At 41.9% G+C, this 24,240-nt stretch overlaps 1 protein-coding gene across 4 annotated transcripts in view; it reads right to left on the reverse strand.

Annotated features, from left to right (window-relative positions):
* Positions 1–24,240, reverse strand: part of STRN (striatin) — a 2,479,646-nt gene that overhangs the window by 520,560 nt on the left and 1,934,846 nt on the right. For all 4 annotated transcript variants that reach the window (XM_044058581.1, XM_044058573.1, XM_044058566.1 and 1 more), the window contains one exon: positions 14,699–14,746. In XM_044058581.1, coding sequence (XP_043914516.1) covers positions 14,699–14,746 — 48 coding nt within the window. The remainder of the gene's footprint in view (positions 1–14,698; positions 14,747–24,240) is intronic.

Raw genomic sequence — 24,240 nt, forward strand, 5'->3', positions numbered from 1 at the left:
TGAAGTCCTGTGTTCGGAATTGAGCACAAATAAATCCTCCCAGTGTGCTAGTACCACATTGCCAAAATTGGGGCACAGCATGCACCCATAGCAACACCTTGTCTTTGGCTGAACAAGTGTCCCTCAAAAGTAAGGAAATTATTTTCCAATATAATTTCCATACATGTCCGAATTGTAAGAATGGTCTCATGATTGATGGCAGTATTAATACATAGGTAATCATAGAACCATTCCAGGCCTAGTTGGTGTGGAATGACCAAAAAAAGGTCACATACATCAATAGTGGCCAGGATAAAGCTATATGACATCAAGCAGATGAATGGGAATAATGCATTATATAAACATACTTGTAATCAGCCAAACCACTCTCTTAGATTTTTCATATTAGAACAAGTTGACCTGGGCCCCCGTGGAGGACCTGTGGATGATTACTTAGAATTTATTGAAATGAAATGGCAAATTAAGTTAAATGCCTATCATCTCCCAGGACTGAATGATAGAATCTCTTTGTCTTCGCTTTTGAGACTAAAATCTACATTTATGGTATGAAATTCATGTAATGTTTTGTAATTTTTTTTATATATCATTCAATATTCTCTTATTAATTGTTTTATTTAGGGACTTTCTATTAGACATCACTATTTTTTCATATAAGTGCATACACTACGCTAATGTTTATAATTTATGTGGTGGTTTGCCTTAATATGGAATTTTACAACCTTAGATAATTGTTAGGAAATGATTTAGAGTCAGTCAGCTAGGTGATTGGTTAAAAGTACTATTTAAACTGAGTTAGCCAACATGTGCTTATTCTGATGAAGTCACATACCCGACGAAAGCGCTTAATTTTATGGACTGTTGGAACTTTGGTTTTGTTTTGCTTTTTAACAAGGAAGTTTTTATTGTACTGTTGAACTATTGGAAGTTCATGCTGTTATTTGTGTGGATTATATGTAACTAGAACGTGTACACTGTTTTGGGACATTTATAAAGTATTTTCTGCATATACTACGGCTTTGTTTTTTGTGCAGCACCTTACGTCTGGATTTTACTTGGTTGGTGCTTGTTTGGATTGTTTTTTTCTTACAATGGAAGCCTTAAAAATATGTACTGTTAAGAGAAAGCAATGAAAAGACATTGCCATACTGTTATGAGATGAAAGGGCAGTGCTAGTATTGGCTCCAGGCCACAAAAAAATAAATTTATTTGATCTCCTTGAAATCTTGATATAATAGGCATCCTGAGGATTTACTGAGCACATCCAATCATCCTTCCTCAACAGAGATGGAATGGACTAAATTGTGACCATTCAAAACTTTGTCTGCTTTACAAACTGACTGAGATGTCTGAGGTCCAAGACTGGTCTTAGGTCCTTTATCTTTTTCTGAACTATAAAGAACCTAGAATGGAGTCTAACTGCTCTAGGGGAAACTGATGGATGCCTCTAACACCTTTAAGACTTCTGCTGTTGCGAATTCCAATGGATAGGGTGGCACTGTGAGGATCCTTTTCCTATTTAAAGGAAAAACAAAGCCTATTACACAGTCTCTGGTGATTATCCATAGCCCCAAGAATATCATGGAATGGCCAGCTACACTTGAGTGTGCATGAATGTGTGGCCCTGTCTCCACAGCAGCAGTCAGGCAATCTGTCAGGAGAGATGAAAGGATTTCCTGGAAAAGGGACTGCAAAACCCTTGATTCTGCAGTCTGCCCCTACCTTCTATGGTGATTGTCCACTGAAACTGTTCCTGCCTTTATCTTGGGAGGACCTGTCTGCAGGATCATCCTGGTTATAACCCTTGAGATCTTCTGAACCATATTTTCTTACCACTTCTCGGATTCCTGGAGAAGGTTCTTGCAGGGGTGGAGGAGCAGATTCTAATGGCAGAAAGGGTCTTATCTCTGCTGGCTCCAGATGAGAGTCTCTCTAACTTTTGGCCCGAAGAGTGTGGAGCCATCAAAGGGTGTTAAGGAAGTCTTGAAGCCTTTTGCAAAGTCACAGTCGCATCCAGGCATGGCAGCAGATGAAAGCATTAGAAAGCAGATCCATGGATATGTTGGATGTAAACTGTAAGGTAAACAGGGACACCACTGTTTCTTGGATGTCCATCGGTAGGTAACTGGAGAGGAATCTGATGAGTTCTTTTGTCAGGTCCAAGTGTAAAAGTTGCTGAAGCACAAGTCCATTTCCCAAATCTGTCCAGTGTTCTAGACTCTCTCTTAGGCAGATAAACAGATGCAGTATTTTTCTAGTGACTGCAGCCACAACTTTGGCACCTACAGGGGGATTCCTAATCCAGAGTGTTCTGTTTTTAGCCACAACTAAAATTTTGTCTACCTTTTTAGGGATTGCCTCCACCATATCGGGATTCTCTCAAGCCCACTGAGCTACCAGGTCTATTAACCTCTATTGCAGAAAAGGAAAATGGAGGGGAGGACTCTCTGGCACCAAAGAAAAATGAGGAAACAATGTAGGTGATCAGATCCAAGGGGGAGTCAGATCTGATTAACAAAGTAGCCGGAGGATTCTAATGGGACCAGAGACGGTTTTCTTGATTTCTCTAACCTCTTTCCAGACTTGTCTCTCTCCTTCTCTTTTGACTTTTCTTTGTTTTGATTTTTCCATGGTTTTAGCAGGAGAAACTGGTGAAGAATCAGATAAAGGAATAAGTTCTTTTAAGACTAAATAGCCTGTACTGCCTTGATGTCTCTGGAGATGAACGAGGAGCAAGCCTCACAATAAGTGTCTAGGTTGCCTGCTCCTACAGAAGAAAAGCACAGGGAGTATGGGTCCTGGGGCATAATCTTATCCATGCAGGTTGTATACTTCTTAGACCCCTGAGCGTTGTCTGCCATAAGAATGGCAATGGAACCTGTAGGGAAATGCATACCTTCTACTAGGAAGAACACAAATGAACTAACACAGTAGCAGTAACAGAAATATAACAGTAATCTAGATGTAAATAACTATACTTTATATATAAAAACAGGGGAGGATAAAGATAAAGCAACAAGGTGATATAAATCTGGCTGCCGAAATGAGAAGTTATGTACCTACCACAACGTTCCATGTTAGTTGTCTTCTTCTCGCCTTCTTTCTTGCTGGATGGGTTCGGAGCCGATCCTCGGCTCCGACTCGGCCAATACTAAAGCTCGAGAGCTATTTTTTACCGGCTCGAGGCTCCCCTATATCCCACAATGCTAGGCGGTAACTACTCAGATCTCGTTTGATAGCTAAAACCATAGCAGCTATGGCCCTCAAGGGATGGAGAAAGAGAAAGACCACCTCTATATAAACCTACATCTAAAGTTACCAAAAAAGGGACAATAGAGGTGGCTGAAAAAAGTGGGAAGGAAGATCCCAAAGGATCCTTTCGGTCTGTCCAGGCTAGGGGGATGGAGGGTGGGACGCAAGAAAAAAGGCAAGAAGACAACTAACATGGAACGTTATGGTAGGTACATAACTTCTCAATGTTAAGTTGTCAATCTCGCCTTCATTCTTGGATGGGACCGCGTCCCTAGCACCTTTACCCTGGGTGGCTCATCGGAACAGACTCTTGAGGACGGTGGAACCAAAGTTAGCCCGGTTTCTGGAGGCCATATCCAAATTGTAATGTGAGATAAAGGTACGAGGAGAAGCTCATGCGGCTGCTGCACAAATGGAATCTATTGGCAGTCTAGCCTGAAAAGCTACCGATGTAGCTAACGCCCTGGTTGAATGAGCTCTAGGTCTTGATGGTAGCTTCTGACTTCGTAGATGAAAGTAATTATAGAGGCCAGCCATCTAGATAGGGACACTTTAGAAACTGGAAGGCCCATTTTCCCCTCCGCATAAGATAGGAAGAGCTGATTAGATTTCCTAAACTGTTTTGTTCTGTCTAAATAAAAACAAAGCTGGCGATGAACATCCAGAAAGTGTAACTTTTGTTCTGCCCTGTTGGAATAATCAGGGAAGAAAACTGGAAGATCGATAGTCTGGTTTAGCTTTGCCTCAGAAGCAACTTTGGGTAAAAAGGACGGGTTAGTCCTGAGGGACACACTGTCTTTATGGAAAACTAAATACGGAGGACGAATGCAAAGAGCATGAAGTTCAGATACCCTTCTAGCTGATGTTATGGCTACTAGAAAAAGGGGTTTCCATGAGAGCAACTTCAGAGAGCAGGAAGCCACAGGTTCAAAGGGGGGAAGAATCAAGGAAGCCAGGACTAAATTTAAGTCCCACTGAGGTGGGGGGTCTCTGATTGGGGGCTTGAGCAAAAAGATACCTTTGAGAAAGGCTTTGCAAAGTTTATGGGACATAATGTTGGAGTCCAAAAGGCCTACGTGAAAGTTAGTACTCCGATAGTAGACGAAGAGCCTGAGTAAAAAAGCTCTGCCAGGAAGTCTAGAATAGACTGGATAGGCACAGTGAAAGGGTCTATGTTTTTAGTTGCTGCCCAGAAGGAAAAACGTTTCCACTTGCTATTGTAAATCCTTCTGGTAGAAAACTTGTGGGAAGCTATAAGGATGTTACGGACTGAATGGGAAATTAGAGGAAGCCTGGCTAGGGTAGAAAGCGGAGCAACCAAGCTGTGAGGTTGAGAGATTGGAGGGAGTGGTGCAGCTGACCCGACTGATGGGTCAAAAGATCTGGCACTGGGTCCAGATGCCAAGGCTGTTCCAAGAGGTAACAATGCAGGAACGGAAACCATATCTGTCGAGGCCAGTACGGAGCAATGAGGATGAAAGTGACTCTCAAGGCGGTAGCTTTCTGAATTAATTGAGTGATCAGTGGAAGGGGGGGGGGGAGGCATACAGAAGTCCCTGGGGCCAATCGTGGACTAGAGCATCTCTGGTGGGTTGGCCGGGTAGAGGGAAGAGGGTGAAGAAATCGGGACACTTGCTGTTCTGGGGAGTTGCAAAAGATCGCAGCAAGGTCGACCCCATCTCTGAAAGATTTCTTCCAGCACTGATTGTTTAACAGACCACTCGTGTGGCATGAGTATGGCCCTGCTTAACTTGTCCGCTATCACGTTGGACTTCCCGGGGATGTGCGTTGCTGTCAGAAACCGCTGAGAAGAGATTGCCCACTGCCAAAGTCTGAGTGCCTCTCGACATAACGGATAGGACTTGGTTCCACCCTGTTTGTTGATGTACCACACTACGGACACATTGTCCGTCTGAACTGCAACAGTCCCGGTGGGAAGAGAGTCCTGAAGGGCCTGCAACGCTAAAAGTACTGCTCTCATCTCCAAGACATTTATGTGCATGTGGCATTCGAAAGGTTGCCACGTGCCCTGGACCGTCCTGCCCTGATAATGCCCCCCACCCGATCAGGGAGGCGTCCGTCTTCACCGTGGTGACCGGGGGGGAAGGAACTAGGGATCTGCCCTGAAGAATTTGAGGTGAGAACATCCACCAAGAAAGATGATTCTTGCACGATTGGGTCAGCAAAATGCTGTGAGACATTGGGAGCTGCTGGTAGGACCATTGGGAAAATGGCATCCACTGAAGGATCCGCATGTGAAAACGGGCTAGGGGAAGGAGTGTAATGGCAGCCGCCATGAGACCTAATACCTTCAAGACAAACCTGGCTATGATTTTGTTGCACTGAAGAAGAATGTGAACATGTCTGCGGATATCTGACACCCTTTGCTCTGTTAGCTTTGCGGAAAGATGAATTGTGTCTAATGTGGCGCCTATGAAGGTAATAGACTGACAAGGCAGATTTTTCAAAATTTATGGAAATGCCTAGAGCTTTGCAAGTATGAATGGTGCAGTCTCTGGATAGGAGAAGTTGACGCCTGGTGGTGGCGGTAAGGAGCCAGTCGTCTAGATATGGAAACACCTGGAATCCTTGTCGTCTCAGGTGAGCCGTGACACTGTCATGCATTTGGTGAACACTCGGGGGGCTGTAGTGAGACCAAAGAGCAGGGCTATGAACTGGTAGTGACTGGCTCCCAGCCGGAAGGGGAGGAACCTTCTGGAGTGTCTGTGCATCTTGATATGATAGTACGCATCTTGAAGGTTTATTGAGCACATCCAATTGTCTTGACCCAAGAAGGGTAGAATGGACTGTAGCGTGACCATCCGGAATTTCGTTTTTCTTACGGACTTGTTTAGTCTGCTGAGATCCAATATTGGTCTCCAATCCCCTGTCTTTCTTGGTACAAAAAAGAATTTGGAGTAGATTCCGGATCCTTGTTGGTCTGCCGGGACTGGCTGGATAGCTCTTTTTAACAGCAGCTTTGATATTTCTAGCGCTGCCCATTCCCTTAGACTGGGTGGAACATCTGGAAGGGGCCCTTTTGGTTGATATGGGGTGTGGACAAAGGGAATTTTGTAACCCTCTGATATAATCGACCGTACCCATCCGTCTTGAGTGAGAGAAAGCCAGGCTTCTGGGTACAGTGATAATCTTCCCCCGACTGCCTCCGAAGGCGGACAGTCGGGCAGCTCCTCAGGGATGCTGAAAGGGTTTGTCAGAAATTCTCTCTGCTACCCTGATTCTGCGGACCCCCTCTGCCTCTAGGGCGGCATCTATTGTTCCCCCCTCTGCCTCTAGAGGGGAACTGACCTTGTGCATCAGGCGAGACTCCCTGTGGTTTGTGGAACCACATCTTTCCCCCCCTTCTGACCCTTGGGATATGGTCTGGAAGGGGTGGAAAAGCGGACTCCCACGGCAGAGAGAGTCATGCCTTCCTGCTTGCACCTGGTCAAAGTATCCTTCACCTGAGGTCCAAACAAAGCTGAACCGTCAAAGGGGGAATTGGTGAAGGATGCCTTGAAAGGGTCTGCAAAGTTGCAAAGCCGCATCCAGGCGTGACGTCGTAAAGCTACGCCTGTACCTGCGGCCCTACTCGCCCCATCAGCCACATAGGAGATAAGCCGCATGGAGGAGTTGACGATCGAATTTAGGGTTGCCAACTGGGAGTTCATCTTGTCTCGAAACCCCTCAGCTGTTGGTTCCTGTATAGCATCACCCATTTCTGTGAGCAAGTCTCTCTGAAGACGGGTGAAGTGGCACAAGTAGTTCAGCGACCACATAGCAAAGGTCGCGGAGGAAAACATCCGCTTACCATACCTATCCATAGTCCTAGATTCCTTATTAGGAGGATGGACAGGTACTGAAGGATCAGCTAATTCCTTCTTAGTGGCTGCGGCCACCACCATGGCATCACCGGGGACGCCCTTAGATAATTGTTTTTCCATAGGAGCTGTGATGAATTTAGACTGCCTCCGTGGGGTAGGCTACACCGTATCAGGGGCCGTCCACGCCTTCCTTGCCACCACCTCCATGAGGGGGTCGAAGGGAGGAGATACCCAGGAGGTGGAAGGGCAAGAACCAAACACCTCAAGGTAAACCGACTCGTCCTCGGAAGGGTTGAGGGTGGACCAGTTCCCCCTCTGTTTAAGGATTTCAAGGATGTCAGAAAAGGAGATATCTTCAAGGGGGACCGTGGGGACCCTTCCGACTCATCCAAGTCGGCATCTGACGTGATAGACTCAGGGGAGTCAATATGCTTCCTCTTGCATTTTTTCTTCCGAGGGGGTTCCCCTGCCGGCTCAGGGGAGGCCTTGGAAGAGGAGGATATTCCCAATGGGGAAACCTGAGGCGTTGGGTCTCTACGGTCTGGAACGAGAGGGTGGGTAGAGACTACCGCAGGCACTGTAGAGGGAGGAGCTGAAGAAGCCGACCGTGGGGCAGACAGGGTCTAGCACGCTCCTCATGACCTCGAAGACTCCCCGATCAGGCCGGGCCGAAGATCCTTGCTCCGAAGAGACGAGGACTCCTCCCAGCACCGAGAGGGACGGCTCCGAGGCTGATGGGGCCAGACTTACCAGCGCCAAAGCTCCGAGAGGGAGAACGGGGTCGGACAAGGGTCCGATGCCACTCGCCCCCTCGGAGCAGACGAGGGAAGCCCGGCGCCCAGATCCCTCCAAAGAGGAGATCGGAGCCGATGACTGAGCCGAAAGGGGGGGAATCGGCTCTGACGTGCCGACAGTCACGGCTCCCACAAGCTCCGGCCCCGAACTCAAGGGAGTCAGAGGAGGAACCGAAGATGGGATGGGTATAGCCACTGACTGTTGAGTAGGGATATGCAGCATTTGGGCTAGTGCCTGAGACTTTAAAAGTCTACTAACCACCCTCTCTAAGTCATGGTCGGACAGCCTGGAGGACCGAGAGGAATGGGATCTGTGGCTCCGCTCCGACAGAAGTGGGGATCCTGGAGCCGAGTGAATGGAGCCAAGGGACGGGGACCTTGACCTCTTTCTAGTAGATGGCTCCGATACTACTATCGGAGCCATTGTAGTCTTGGAGCTGAGGTAACATATTGAGTCTTAGAAACATCGGCTCCAGCCGCAGCCGATGTCGAAGCAGTTTTGGTGCCTCTGGTCGAAAGCTCTGAAGCTGGAGCCGACGGCCTGGAAGGCTTCGAAGGCTTCCCCGACGAAGACTGGGTTGCGGAGCCTTCAGGCTTTAACAAGCCTCGAAGTATCCTGCGCTCCTGCAGGACTCTGACTGAATGCATGGCAGACAGAACAAGAGTCCTGCAGGTGCAGAGGTCCCAGGCAATATACACAAGAAGTGTGACCGTCTGTCAGAGACATTTTCTGAGAGCACGAGTCACACTTCTTGAAGCATGAGACCTTGGTGTCTTTAGACATCTTAAATCAAAGTGCAAAACACAGACGCACACACAGATACACCCCTTTAACAAAAAACTAAGTCAATCACATAGACACAAGAAAAACACTGACTGACTAAGGGAAAATAAGGGTTAGACCCAAAGGCCTAACAAATTAACAGGACAAAAGAGGGAATAAAGCGGGATAAAAGGGACCCGGATTAAGCTAAAAGGGATAGAAACGTAGGGGACAACAACAACTACACTATTTGAATAAAAACGTAGGGGGTTTTTAGAGAAATTTACCAAGTAAATTAAACTAACCTGCAGAGCCGGTAGAAAAAAAGAACCTCGCAGCTAAAGTGGCAAACGAGATCTGGGTAGTTACCGCCTAGCATTGTGGGATATAGGGGAGCCTCGAGTCGGTAAAAAATATCTCTCGAGCTTTAGTATTGGCCGAGTCGGAGCCAACCCATCCAGCAAGAATGAAGGCGGGACTGACAACTTAACATGATAGCACTAACAAGCAAAAGCACTTATCTATTCACTGAAATTCAGGGCCCTCAAAAACACAACCTTCTGCAACAGGCAGCAAATGAGATTTGAGGTATTTGTAGGAAGAAAGGTGTTGTGGGTAGGGGAGGAGTCAGAGCCCTAGATCCACAGCTTCTAAAGGGGCCAAGGTCAGATCCGATAACACAAAGGTTGAATTGGACAAAAAAAATATAACACCGGATCCTGCTTTTTCACAGCAAGTGGTAGTCCAATAAACGTTTTAGAAAATAAAATGAATTCTCCAACAGAAAAAATGAGAATAGATGTCACAGGCTTCAGCATGCCAGGCTTCATCAGTTCAGCATACCTTTCATGGGAAGAAAATTCTCTATAGAGCCCTACTATATTATACTTGCTTGGCAGCAGATGGAGACAATACTACTACTTCATCTATCTTTCAAGTTTATTCAATATTCCCATCATCTCTTCTCCATCTGCCTCATGCTCTTTTGAATGCATGGAAAGATTATATTTCTTCCACATGCTCTGATAATCTATTCCATGTGTCCACAACCTACTCCATGAAGCAGTGCTTTTAAAGACTCATGGAAGAGATGGTCTTTACAACTGATGCCTGTGTATCCTTCTCCTCTGACCACTGTCCTTCCTGTTTAGGACCACCTGTTCACATTTCCCTGACATGATCTTGTCAGCCCATTATCAAGTCCCCATCTCTTATCTCAAGTGAGAACAACTTTAACTCCTCTAGTTTCTGGTCATGTATGTTCTCCTCCATCACCTGCAGCCTTCTGATTGCTTTCATATTGACTCTATCCAGCAGTCCATTTAGCCATCCGCTCCTTGCATGACTTAAACTATAAAAAGTAGTCTAAATGTGGAATGACAGGACACAGTAAAGCAGAAGTAATTGCTCTGCTTCTGGAGTCTGTCTCCTGAGAATAGACTGTAGAAAACATACACCAAATGTTGCGAATAAATTATTTATAAAATAGCAAAGCTTTCGGGCAAACACCCTTCTTCAATACTAATATAAATATAAGTAAAAGCAATTTGCTTTAAATAAGAGCCAAAAGATCACATGACCGCAGCCAAAATCATGTGACCCACATAAAATCATATCATCTTGAATATAACAATAACACAATTTTGTAATAAAATTATGAATAAATTTATAAACACTCATTGTATTTATTTAACTACACAATTTTGTTTCAAACTAGCAGCAGTATTCAAACCAGGCGAGCGGTCAGCCGTAAGCCTTAAAATCCATTCGTATTCTTTAATCTCCAACAAATTGTTAATGTCTCCTTCTCTAAGGGATAGAATAACCATGTCAATAACCCTAAATTTAAATCTATGTTCTACATCCTGGGATTTGATTTGTTTATATAAGGCATTCTTCTCATTACCCCTTCTGACTTCAGATTTGTGCTCAATAATACGCTCCTTCAATTTCCGTGTAGTTTTCCCCCACATAAAATGAGGGACATGCAACCCAAGTTGCCAAATAGACAACATAGATGTTAGATTGCATAATCTTGATGACCGCCGTGAAGCAACCAAAAAGCAGAAATTAATGAGAGATGTGGTGGATTTCCAAAAGGGCCATATATTCTCTTGGCCTAAAAATGATTCCACTAATATGACTTTTAAGAAAGCCCATACTTGTCCTGTTTCTATCAGTAATTTGGATGAATTTCCAGAGTTTAGAACTAATAACTTTGTTTCAAATGCATCTATTATCCTATCTGGTGAAGCGCCTGATACCACACCTCCAGAGATGACGTTGGTATTGGTGGAGACGGGCAGTAGTGCGCATGACATTGTGCCTGCAGCCAGTGGAGAGTTGATACGAGACGAGCACGAGAGTGGAAAGTCGCATATGAAGAAAAGCCAACAGTCTGTTTTATAATTTTCTCAAAAACGCTTTCAATTAGATCAGCCAGAGAAAGTGCAAGAAAGCAATGCACTGAGGGGCAGGTCTTTAACAAGACAATCTATAAACTCGATGAAACGCAAAAATGACAGTCTGATGGGACAAGGGAAAATGAGCCGTCGATAAATAAAGGTACTTTAAACTTATAAATTTGTCCTGGACACTCCACACCTTTCTTTATTTCAGAAAGGACCAAGTTTCATACCTACAGCTAGTGATGATACAAAGTGCATTAATACTGTTAATATGATATATGATTTACAAGTCAGTGGTGATATTGGTTTGCATCTTTTCCATTTTTTTTACAGTGCCTTGCCCGGTTATTCCACACTTATATGGGCTGCCTAAAATCCATAAATCACTACACAATCCACCTATGAGACCAATAGTGTCCGGGAATGGCTGAATAACTGAGCCAATTTCCATTTATTTACAAAACAATTCAATCCGTATTGAGTAGAATGTAGCAATGTGCTGAAAGATACAAGAGAATTTTTGGTTAAGCTATCTGAATGGTTTAATAGTTTACAAGTCACTGAGATACATAAAGGGGAATACCTCTTTGTGACGTTGGATATCACATCTCTTTTCACAGTAATACCGAATAGTTATGGTATTGAATCTATTAGGGAGTTTTTGACAGCACAAGCTTCCCTGTCAGCAAGTTATGTTGAAAAATGTTTGTCTTTTAATGGATATAGTTTTAAATAACAATGTCTTTATATTCGACAAACAGTTGTATTTGCAGCTTACCGGTGTGGCCATGGGCACACCGGTAGCTAATACATATGCTAATTTGGTCTTGGCACCAATGGGAATCGCAGTACATTCACGATGGTTCTAAATTTTTGAACAGTAGTGTATGTTTTTACCAGCAGTTGGTGGATGATTGTTTTTTGATTTGGAAGGGCTCTCCTCATGATTTAGTAAGTTACATTGATTATTTGAACACGACTACCACTACCACTTTTTTGAAGTTTAAAATTACCTTTTCTGACTGTGATGTCACATTTCTGGATTTAAGAGTTTTTTTAGAAGGTGGATTGCTACATACTACTATTTATAAGAAAGATGTGCATGCTGGTAGATATATACACAGTAACAGTATGCATGCCCCGCATGTCTTTAGAGGGATTGATAATGCTCAGTTTGCTAGAGCCAGTAGATTTAACACAGTTGATTCAATCTTCCATATACAGCTGGATGAAATGTTAAATGAATTTTTAATCAGTGTGTATGACTACGATTTGCTATTAAATTTCAAAGCTAATACTATAGAGAATAGGAAGGCTATTTGTAAACCAATATTTGAGACTTCTTTGACTCGTAATGAGTCTGTTGCTGAATTAACTAACAGTACACAAAAATTGGAAAAAAATAGATATGTTACTACTTATAACAACATTTAGTGAAACATATTATTGAAAAAAACTGGATTGTGTTGATGGCGTCCCCTGAGATAAGGAATTTATTGGATAGTAAACCTTATTTTTCTTATAGAAATATGAAAACTTTCGATCCGACATGGTACATTTAGGTGTATGAATTGTACATGTTGTGTAGATATCGCTGATAATCCTAATTATTCTTATATTCATCCAATTACTAGAAAGAATTATACAATTAAGTTAACAACTAATTGTGGTAGTATTAATGTTGTCTATTTGGCAACTTGTGTTGCATGTCCCTCATTTTACGTGGGGAAAACTACACGGAAGTTGAAGGAGAGTATTATTGAGCACAAATCTGAAGTCAGAAGGGGTAATGAGAAGAATGCCTTATATAAACAAATCAAATCCCAGGATGTAGAACACAGATTTAAATTTAGGGTTATTGACATGGTTATTCCATCCCTTAGAGGAGGAGACATTAACAATTTGTTGGAGATTAAAGAATACAAATGGATTTTAAGGCTTGCGGCTGACCGCTCACCTGGTTTGAATACTGCTGCTAGTTTGAACCTGTTTTAGTGAAGCTACAACGTACTAAATTGTGTAGTTAAATAAATACAATGAGTGTTTGTTTATAAATTTATTCATAATTTTATTACAAAATTGTGTTATATTGTTATATTCGAGATATTATGATTTTATGTGGGTCACATGATTTTGGCTGCGGTCATGTGATCTTTTGGCTCTTATTTAAAGCAAATTGCTTTTACTTATGTTTGTATTAGTATTGAAGAAGGGTGTTTGCCCGAAAGCTTTGCTATTTTATAAAATATTTTTTTCTCAATGTTTGTTGTGTTTTTTTACAGTTCCTGTTCTTGTATTCCAGCATTCTGTGGTTCTGAGAAAAGACCTCAGGATTCTGTTGACAGCTGCCACTATCCTCTCACTTTTCTGCTGGTAGTCTTGTGTGGTGTGATTTAAAACTCCAGGCAAAGATCCTCCTCTGCTGCTATTAGTTCCACTACCTCCTTCTGCAGCTAATTCTTTACACCACAGCTGCTCGGTCAGGTTTTATAGCACTCTGCACCTTTCAACCCATTTGGTCAGTATATATATTTTTTTTATTACATTCTTCCCGTCTTCCGCTACTGCGTTTAAATTTATGTCATCAGAAAATATGATAATTCATATAAAAAAATACTGGACTCCAACACTAACCCCTGCAATATTTCACTAGTCACTTCTGTTATTCATAACACAGCAGTTCTTACTAAAATTCAACGTATCCTTCCACTTAACCACATAGCAATACACCTCCTTAGGTTTGATCCCATTTCCCAACCCCTCCAGTTTTCCAAGCATTCTCCTGTGCAAAAGGATGAAACCCTGCTGAAATTCCAGGCAGCCCACATCAACATGTACTGAGCGATCAAGTTTGCCTTTAACCCTGTCATGGACAGCTCTTTATGGGCATGAAACCATGCTGATTGCCTTTTTCCCCCTAGGGAATATGTCTTCAAAGACAGCAATCTTTCCATCAGAAATCTCTTCATGATCATTCATTAGATTTAGTGTGTCATCAAGAGATTTCCTCTAGGAAAGAGCCAGAGTAGAGGGATTACTCATCCACAGAATCAGTAACAGGACAAAGGGTGGGGGGACTGGAGCCTGTTTTTTGTAAACAGGGGCTTTACGTCCGGGAGGAAAAGGAGGACAAGCATGGAGGACTTTTTCCTCAATTTCATTTTAATTTTATGAGACAATGCCAATTCTATGACACATGCTATCCTAGGAATATGTCCCTTTAATCAAACACTGAGTTTAAGATATAGACTTTACAAATAAATGACAGAGATACAGAAGTTGAAGCAGCAGGACTTGGTAATTACAATTTTATGCTAAAAAATCTTGCTAACCTTAGTCCTCCTGGGTATTTTTTTTAAATGTTAACACAATACTCATTATCAGAAATATGACTGTTCTGAGCAAGTAAGATATTACAAGCTTTTCTGGAGGGGGGGGGGTGACAAAAGCATATTATTAACTACTGTAAAACAGTGCTTAAAGACAACTTAAAATTTAAAGTGCAGGACTGATGCTAAAAGCAGTAGAGCTGTGATACAAAAAATGGGGGACATGCACAGCTCAAATAACTACTTTTGCAGACGATATATTGTCAAATATTCACATAAAATGTCATGTACACAACAGTTAAATTTTCGTACAGTTTTTCTAGGTACTTACTTGTGTGCACGAAATGTGTAGATTGGTTCAACATCGAGAGAAGTGCTCCTAAAAAGTAAATTAGAAAAAAATCAGTTATTTTCATACAGAATTTGGTCTCTGAATATCATATGCCTACAGAACTCTATGGTAGGAATAGACACGAGAAAAGTAAAATAAATGACAACAGAAATAGATGAATAACATGCAATACATTTTTTTGTGTGAACTGTGGAGCAAAGTAAGTGATAGTTAGCTCTACTTTCCAGAAACAACTTTGGAACAAGGCCTGTTTCCTCAGCAAAACTCAGGTGCCCCCAATGACACAGACAGAAGATTGAAGCTCTGCAACTAGACACAGCAGGAGACACAGAACTTGTACTTTCATATGAATTTTCATTACCACAAACTAAGTTTAGTACTCTGAACTGCATTTGTTACCCTGTTTGCTGACAGATTCTAAAAACACACGTTTAGTACTAGAGCTATATTTGTAACTCTGTTTATTTGCTAACAGTAAGATCCTAAAAACAACCAATATTTCCTGGATCTTTAGCGCAGAAAGATGGAACACTGTGACACACACGACTGTGGTTAGAATAATAGCCGTGGCACCGGAGTAAACAGGCATAGCTCGAAGGATGGGTGTGGATGGCCAATGAGCAAGCTGGGTGGTGGATTTTCTTTGATGGAGCTGAAGGAAACCACTACCTATGCTCAAAGAAGTGGAGGGCTGCTTTGCTGGTAATACCCCCTTGTGGAAAATGAGGGGGCTACTACAGTGGTCAGCCCCATTCCCTTTCCTCGCATACACAGTGTGTGCAAAAGGTGGTTGTAGGGCATACTAAAAAAATCTTGAAACCTCCTCTGATGGCTAGTTAAATAAGGACCCCTCCTGACAAACCTTCACCTCAGTGAGAGGGAATAAATAGGCTTGATAGGCTAGGAGATGGGAAGTAATGGCAGCAGGTAGTATTGCATTTTACTAGCTTTCTTCTAAATCTGAAGCTACAGCTATAAACTGACACTGGTTTTATAGTATCCATTGTTATTTCTCTGAGCTCTTAAGTGGATTATTAGTGCTGCTCATCTAATTCTAAGTTGTAGTCACTTATGAAGCTTAAAACAAAAATCCAGCTTTGGCCAGATGTGTGAGTTGTAACTAGAGCTTATGGTAATTAACCCAGTCCCCCTGGTATGTTACATTACATAAGCAGTCAGCTGTATGAGTCTTGGGAGTGGGACTCCTGGAAACTTGAAAACAAACCACTTGGACTACATTTGGATCCAGGGAAGTACATTTAAAATACTGCACTTATCTTACCATTTAAATCAGTTGTGTGTGCTATGCTTGCTCTTTATCTGAAATCAACGCTATTAATTTAAAGGAATTTTTATAGTCTGCAGTGCTTTTCATGTGGTTTCTATGCTGGGCCTGCGTGTTCTGAGTAGGCCCTCATTTTATTACATTTTTTTTCTAGTTCTCTTCTGAAATTGTTCCTCAATGACTCGCCCTTTTCCTGTTCTGCTTTTAAACTTGGGAGGCTTTTGAGCTACGTACCTCTACTGCATACTGGCCCTAGAAGGTCCTCCAAGTCTTATTTTCTTTGCTCATCTTACCAGATACAGACAAGAAACTGGGAAGGCCCTACCATTAGATCGTTGGTGCACTTTGAAAATGCCTTAAAGTGTGTGTGTGTGTGTGCGCGTGCGCCTCATTGCTGTTTTGTCTGCATTTGAATCGCTTTGTATTTACTTATAGTTAGCCTGCAGTTTTAGTGGCAATTCTACTGGCAGACGAAAGGTAGCCAGGTCTGTCCAATTTGGGAAACGCCAAGGAAGCTTAAAGTGACAATTATTTGTTGCAGCTAGTTGGTATCTTTGCTTTTGGCTAACCAAATGTGTTTTTACTTTAAAAAGACTGGGACTACTATTCTAGTGGCAATGGTTAAGGTAGCCTTGTCTGTCAGAGTTGGGAAACACACATAGAGGCTTAAAGTGAGATTGTTCCATCAGCCAGAGGGATTTTTAGGGACTTAGTTGTTTGCTGCTAATCGGGAATTGAGAGCTACTTTTTGTTGTGCTATTACATTAAAAAATTTCAGCATCATCCATCTTGTGGCAGAAGGTGTTTACATGGTCTCTCTGAACTCCCTGAAGCGTTTCCCAACTCAAAGTGTATTCATTTATTGGCTAAAGGGCACAGGTTTTCAGCTTTTTTCTGTCTGCTGTAAATTAGGTGCATTTGCGTGGAGCTGTTCACCATCCAGTGGTGGTTGGCAGTACTCTGTGTAGTACCAAACCTATAAAGCTAGTAGTTATAAATTTAACCTGTAACACAAAGAATCTGTACGGAGCTAAGCTTAGGGCAGGGCAGCTAGTTAGAGCATCAAACAACAGTAATATCTGATCATAGCACCATCTAACATCTAGCTTTAACCCTAGACACCACTCAGGTGATACCTATAAAATAAAGTCCCTAAACCATAACAGTCCAACCCTAATACAGGTCCTGACAACATGTATTTGCAACTTTCTAATCTCTTTGGCCTTGGTAGATATGGGCATCCTGAAACTTCACTGGAGGAAAACATCTTGCTTTAACAGAAAATTTACCTTATGATTAAACATTACAAAATAAACATTGAGCCTCTTACTAAGGAGGTTTCTGCTTTGAACTGTGATATCACCTCGCACATTGATTTTTTTGAGGTATAAATATGATTACGAAAGATGCTTTTATAGCATTGACCAACTATTGGACAGACTCAAACAAAACAAAGTCAAGAAAATTAATAGGGATAGAAATGCATATGACAATGGTAATGCATACCCAAAACCATCTACTGCACAAGTGGCAATTTCTTTGGCTAACTCTCTGCCCACACAGGTCATCAGTGAGAATATTGTCACTAGTGATTTAGACAGTTTAGACCCTGTTGAACCAGAGTTGGGTGACTGTCCTGTGAGAAGAAGCGAACGGATTCGTAGCCACAACCATAACACCAACACTTTTTCGGGTCAACATAATGGGAATAATAGAAATAGAGCGAATCAAAATTTTCAGGATGCCAATCAGACAGGCATGATTCCGAAAAAGAATCAACCAGAGGACCAAATGGAACAACAGATTCAGGAGATGACTGGGGAGGATGGTCCTACCGTCAACATAGTGACAAACCCAACAAGAGATTTTAAAATCTTCAATTACTCTACTATGAGAATTGACCCTGTTTTAATTGATCTATTGGCAAGGGGTAACACCTTCGTCCCAAGTAGACCTTCTGATTTAGTTAAATTGATTTTTGATCTGAAGCTCTTCGTGAGAAAGTTGAACCTTATGGTTGTTCTTGGTAACACTGCGAATTCCAGTAAGGGGCTGAGGGTTCCCAGCACTTTTAACCCACCCTTACATCCAACTTTAAGAATCTTTGAACAAGTGTGTGAGCTTGATTTTAGACATTTTTCAACAGAACCCAGATTTGGTGGGACTGATAAGAACTCTAACATGACTCTATATGAGAAAGAAATTTTACATTTGTTACAGATATCCGCTGTTAGAGTGGTGAAGCCGGATAAGGGTGGGGGTGTAGCTATCTTTGACCAAGGGGACTACAATAGGAGGATCCATTGGCTATTATCTGGTGACGCATATTCAAAAGCCTCATTAAATGAGGTTAACATTGCATATAGTCGTATTAAAGGTTATTTTAATGATTTATTTATCGAATCGATGATAGACATGGGTACTTTTAATTTTATATCACTTCCTTGGCCGAGAATCCTAGTGTTGTTTGGAATTCCGAAAGTGCACAAAGACCCACTTAATCCACCTATGAGACCCCTTATTGATGGAAGAGGGTCCATAACATACCCTTGTGCTAAAGTGGTTGACACAATTTTAAAAAAATATCTCCTGCTAGAAGTGCAGATCTGTAAAGATTCTTGGTCGTTCTTGGAAAAAATTAACAACTTGAGGTTTGACCAGGATTATAATTTCCTGACGACAGATGTCAAGGATCTTTATACATCAATCCCACACAACTTGAAGGAATTGAATGAGTCGGCCTCATGTTAAAATCTAAGAACGCACCAACACAGGAGATCAATACTGTGGAAATTTTGTTGGGTATCATCTTAATAAATAACTTCTTTTTGTTTGACAACGAATATTTCTTACAAAAGCATGGGGGAAGCAATGAGTTCACCCCGTGGAGCCAGTTTCACAAACCTTGTCATGGCGTACTGGGAGAAGGAATTCATCTTTAAGAACAGTGAACACAGGGTGAACCTTTTGTTTTACACACTCTTTCTAGATGACATTTTTGTGATTTTTAAGGGGAACGGGCAACAAAGCTCGGTTATTCATGAATTATTTAAATTCCACCACAGAATGTTTTAAGTTTACGTCCAACTTTAGCAGAAGTTGTATTGATTATTTGGATTGTAAATTACTTAAAGACATAAATAATGAGAGATATGTGTCAAAAATATTCAGAAAGGAAACATATTCTAACTCGTTTCTCCATTTTTCAAGTTGTCACCCTTTCCATCAAAAGCGGTTCATAGTTAAGGGACAACATATCAGAGCAGCCAGGATGGTTACTTTAGACACTGATTTTAGTGCCGAATGTGTACAATTGAGCAATATGTTCCAGCAGCGAGGTTACCCTATTAGCTTAATTCAGTCTCTAATTGAGGAAGTTACCTACAAGAGAGAAATAGGACAGATTAAACCATTGCTTAACAATAGTATAACACCAATGAGAGTTGAATATGATTCTACTGTAGGTGAGCTCGCCTGTGAGCACTTATTGCCAGTTCATACACAAGTGCCTAGATTGAACGAAGATTTCAGAATGAGTTTTACTACTACCTTTAACAATGATAGTGAGACGATTAGGTTTATTCTCTTTAAGAACTGGGAATTTATTACCCTACATAAGTTTTTGGTTACTAAATTCACCCAGGTACCTAAATTAGTTTTTAGGAAGGGAGCCAATCTTAAAAGTCTACTTGAAAGGAAAGTGACACCCCCCTTTTCTAATTTAGTGGGGATGACTACATGCGGGTGTTGCAGGACGTGTAGATTTATGGAAACAGGTGAAAGCTTCTACATTAATAGTAAGAGATACCGGTTGGGATGCAAATTCCACTGCAATTCCAAACAAGTGGTACACATCGCTAGGTGTCAAGTTTGCCCAGCGTTTTACATTGGAAAGACTGAACGTAGGCTACGAGATAGAGTCTACGAACACACCTATGCAATTGAAAAAATTAATTGGAGAGTCCTTTGGTTCGACATCTTATAAGTAATGATAACCATAGTTTCTTATTCAAAGTAATTGACCAAGTTAATATGGACCCTAGAGGTGGCCCTTTTAACCTACTCCTGGAAGAACGGGAGTTAGCTTGGCAGATCAGGCTAAATGCCTTCTCAAGCCCTAGATTGAATGACTCCTGTAATATTTCTTGTCTTCTTAAACTTAGAAGTCTCATTAGGTAATCCCTACAGGAGACCTTTGACATTTTCCTATATGTTACATTTTTATATTTTTATATAATGATTAAACTACATATGGTTGTTAGGTCGATATTCACTATTAGTGCATACAACTTGTATTTGTCGTCTAAACTTATTGTTTATATAGGTATTTTATTTATATGGTGAGGGCATGCATTGTAATAATTGAACAGCATGGTAATGTATTTAGGTATTATATGACAAGTATTTATAGTAAGAATGTTAGGACCAACGTGAGTGGTATAGATTAAACCGTTTGGACGGACAGTATTGAGGATGCTGCGCAGGTTAAAGAGCTTACTAACTTTGTACTTCGTAACACGAACATGTGGTGTATTTAGTTCCACTTGCTTTGATGTTTTAATGAATGGTGAACTGCACAAATTTTTTATTGCTTTTAACTTTTGAAAACATATGCAACTGTTTTCGCTGGTGATACGAGTTTGTGTGTGTGTGTGCGTACATTTGCTTCGGTTATTTTTATTTTTATTGACCGGAAAAACAGTAATGTTGTCAGTATGGTTAACATATCAGCTGATTGTTGATCATGTGATCCGGACCTTACTATTTAAACATGTAAGGAAATTGTTGGTTTGAATCTGAAGAAGTTGCCGTATTTATGGCAATGAAAAGCACTTCATTTTATAATTAAACAGTGAACTTTTTATCGTGCTTTGCCTTTTCAGTTGGATACCTTGTCTTTTATTTATTTTTACCAGTTTGTCTTATTTTTTTGGTCGTTTAAAAGAAAATTTTTCAAGAACACACACTACACACATACTGCTCTCCACACACAAACCTTCTTAAGCTGAGGCACTCAAACAAACCTTTCCAAACCACAAAGACCTCCTAAACTGTCAAATGGCAGCAACCATCCTCAGCAGTCACTAAAGCACACACCAAAAGCAACAACTACCACCAAACATAAGCCTACACACAATGGTTTCCCCCGAGAACAAAATCCATAAGGCAAGCAAACAGTTTATCTAGTACTCTTGTCATAGGGAATTCTACTGTACGACAGATGCTACTCTCACCAGGCTGGACAAGGAGAAGATAACTGTTAGCTGCTTATCTAGTGGTATGAATATCAGGCATATACTCAAGTTACTGCACCAGAGGTATCAAAATGATTCTTTCATAGTAAATGTGAGTGTAAATGACATGAGACACACCTCAATGAAAAATAGACATTATGGATGTTGCTGAATCCATCTCAGAGAGAGGTATGTCCCTTGCACTGAGCAGCATTCTACCTTCACCAAGGATGACGCCACAATATGAACAGAAATGATTTTAAGAACCGGCTTTATTTCTGGTGTCACTCCAGGGGAATCCAACAGTCCAACAATAAATTCAATACCTATCAGCATGGGAGGACATGGTTAACAAACCACCTTGCTTAGCCAAGGATAATCTGCACCTGCCCCCCGCCCAAGCTTTTGGATACTGGTTAAAACTTTATCCATCCTCTTAAACCCTTTTTTAGGCAATACCAAAATGGGCAAACTACCAGCATAGCAAAAAGAAAAAAACTCAAAGCAACCTTAAGATGTTTTTGCTCAGTGCTAGGAACTTAAACAATGATCTCCACACCCCTACAAGCTCTCCTCACTCCAGGTAATGTAGACATCTGAGATGTTACCAAGACTTTGTTTAAAGCCACAGAAAGTACTATGGAAGTGCAAGGCTACAGTGCCTTCCATACATTTAGAACAGCAGTAGCACAGATGGGTGCTAAAGTTGGAGTTGACAATGTATATCAGTAACAAGTACAACTCCAGGATGGTTAAACAGGATGAAGCTCTGGACTTCATCCATGTCCAAGCTTCCTTAGCAAGGTTCCTTACTATGTCCTGGCCAGCTCTAGGTCACCCTCTATGACCCATGAAGCTTACATCTCTTACCTAGGCCTACTAGAGGTGCTTCACCATCCAACCAAATATTTTATTCATGGGAGACTAAACTTCAATAGACTGGGAAATGTACACTGACTCTAACTCAGAGGCACAACGTTTTCTGGACTTGATCTACAAAAACACCCTGTACCAGACAATGGGCACTCCAACCAGAGGATCAAACATGATGGATCTAGTGCTCACCAACACGGGAAAGTGTTGCACACCCCCCCTATCATGTCCTCATTGCCGTGATCGAACCACAAAGCTGTCTCCCTGAAAAAAAAAACCCAGAAAACCCAAATAAAACCATAACAGGAACTACTCTACAGTAAACTAAATCATATTAAGCGACAGTTTGTCACAATTCATGGCTCCTCCAAACCTCAAGAACAAAGCTACCTATGCAGAATTATTTACAGAAACTCAGTACAAACATGTAAATGTCTGCACTGAAGCTGCCATACCTACCAGAACTCACTCACTCACTCTCTAACTATGAAAGAAGGATAGCTTCCTTGGCTAACGACAATCACAACACCTTCTTTAACTATGTCAGGAACCTTAAAGAAAGCACTCAGCAGTGTGCAGAAGGTACAGTTTTGTACCTACCATAAATGTAGATGTTCGAGTGGTTATACTGCTGCAGTCATCACATTTGGGTTATCCTGTCGTCAGGCGGTCCCGCAGTCAGCCGAATCCTAAAGTCCAGGTCCGGCGTCGGTTGTCGTCGCCTCTTCCCTGACGTCAGTGCGACAGGGGTATAAAAGAGACAGCCGACGCCATTTTCTTCAGTTTTTCTTGCCCCAGATGTCAGGTGCCCCCAACTAGGAAGGCAATACAATAGTTATGCAACAATACCTTAGTAGATAAGCAACAGTACTAGCTGTAAGCAAATACACCATATAGACATGCATCCAACAGATTGATGTACATGGAGTTGTAACTAACACCCTGGTATGTAGAGGGGATGGAGGGAGGGTAACCTGGACTGCAGCAGTATAACCACTCGAACATCTACATTTATGGTAGGTACAAAACTGTACTATGTTCATCGTGCTATACTGCTGCAGTCATCACACTTGGGTAGAATCCCAAAGCTATGGAAGGGTGGCTGGTACTAAACTGGGTTAGGTGATGCTAGGATGCCCTGCAGAACTGCAGTGGCAAAACCAGCTCTGGTTTTTGAGTATGGTGGTAGTGCTTGATAAAGGTGTGCACTGAACTCCAAGTAGCTGCCTCCAGAAGGTCTTTGGTTGGAACCCCTCTGAGAAAGGCTGCTGAGGTTGCAGTAGCCCTGGTAGAATGGGATCTAATATTGACAGGCACTGCCTTCCCATGGTGCGAGTAGCAAAAGCGGATACAATGTGCTATCCATTTGGAGATGGTCTGTTTTGAAATAGCCTTTCCTTGTGAACCTGCAGCACATGATACAAAGAGTTGGTCAGTTTTTCTGAAAATCTTTGTCTTATCTAAATAGTAACGTAGCTGTCTGTGAATGTCCAAAGAGTGAAGGAGCCTTTCTCCTTTATTCTGTGGGTAAGGATAAAAGGTGGGTAAATGAATGGCCTGATTCAAAGCCACACTGGATACTACCTTGGGCATGAAGGTAGGGTTAGTTCGTAAAGAGACTCTGTCCTGATGGAAAATGATGAAAGGTTCCACTGCCATAAGTGCCTGTAGTTCTGAGACCCTGCGTGCTGAGGTAAAAGTCAATAACAAGGCTGTTTTCCAAGACAAGTATTGTAGTTCTGCTGAGAAGGCTGGTTCGAAAGGAGGTAGTGTTAACTTTTCTAAAACGAAGTTCAGGTCCCAAGTTGGTGTTGGTAGTTTTCTGGGGGGTCTTATATTCTTAGCCCCTCAGAGAAACTGCCTAAGTAAAGGGTGTGAGAAAGTTGGGGGATCCGTATTATAGTGTGCTGAAATGGCTGAAGCATGGATCTTAATGGAGGAGAAGGAAAGGCCTTTGTGTAGCATCTCAGTTAAGTATTGCAGTATGTGAGGAATGTTTGGTGTCCAAGGATTTTGACCTTTAGCCTGGTGCCATGCACAAAATCTTTTCCATTTGTCTGAGTAAGTCTTCCTTGTGCTGGGCCTCCTGGCCTCCATAATTACATTCAGGACGTCCTTTGAGAGAAGTG

The sequence above is a fragment of the Protopterus annectens genome, chromosome 1.part2 (assembly GCF_019279795.1).
Source record: "Protopterus annectens isolate FY-2018-M chromosome 1.part2, PAN1.0, whole genome shotgun sequence".
Taxonomy (NCBI): domain Eukaryota; kingdom Metazoa; phylum Chordata; order Ceratodontiformes; family Protopteridae; genus Protopterus; species Protopterus annectens.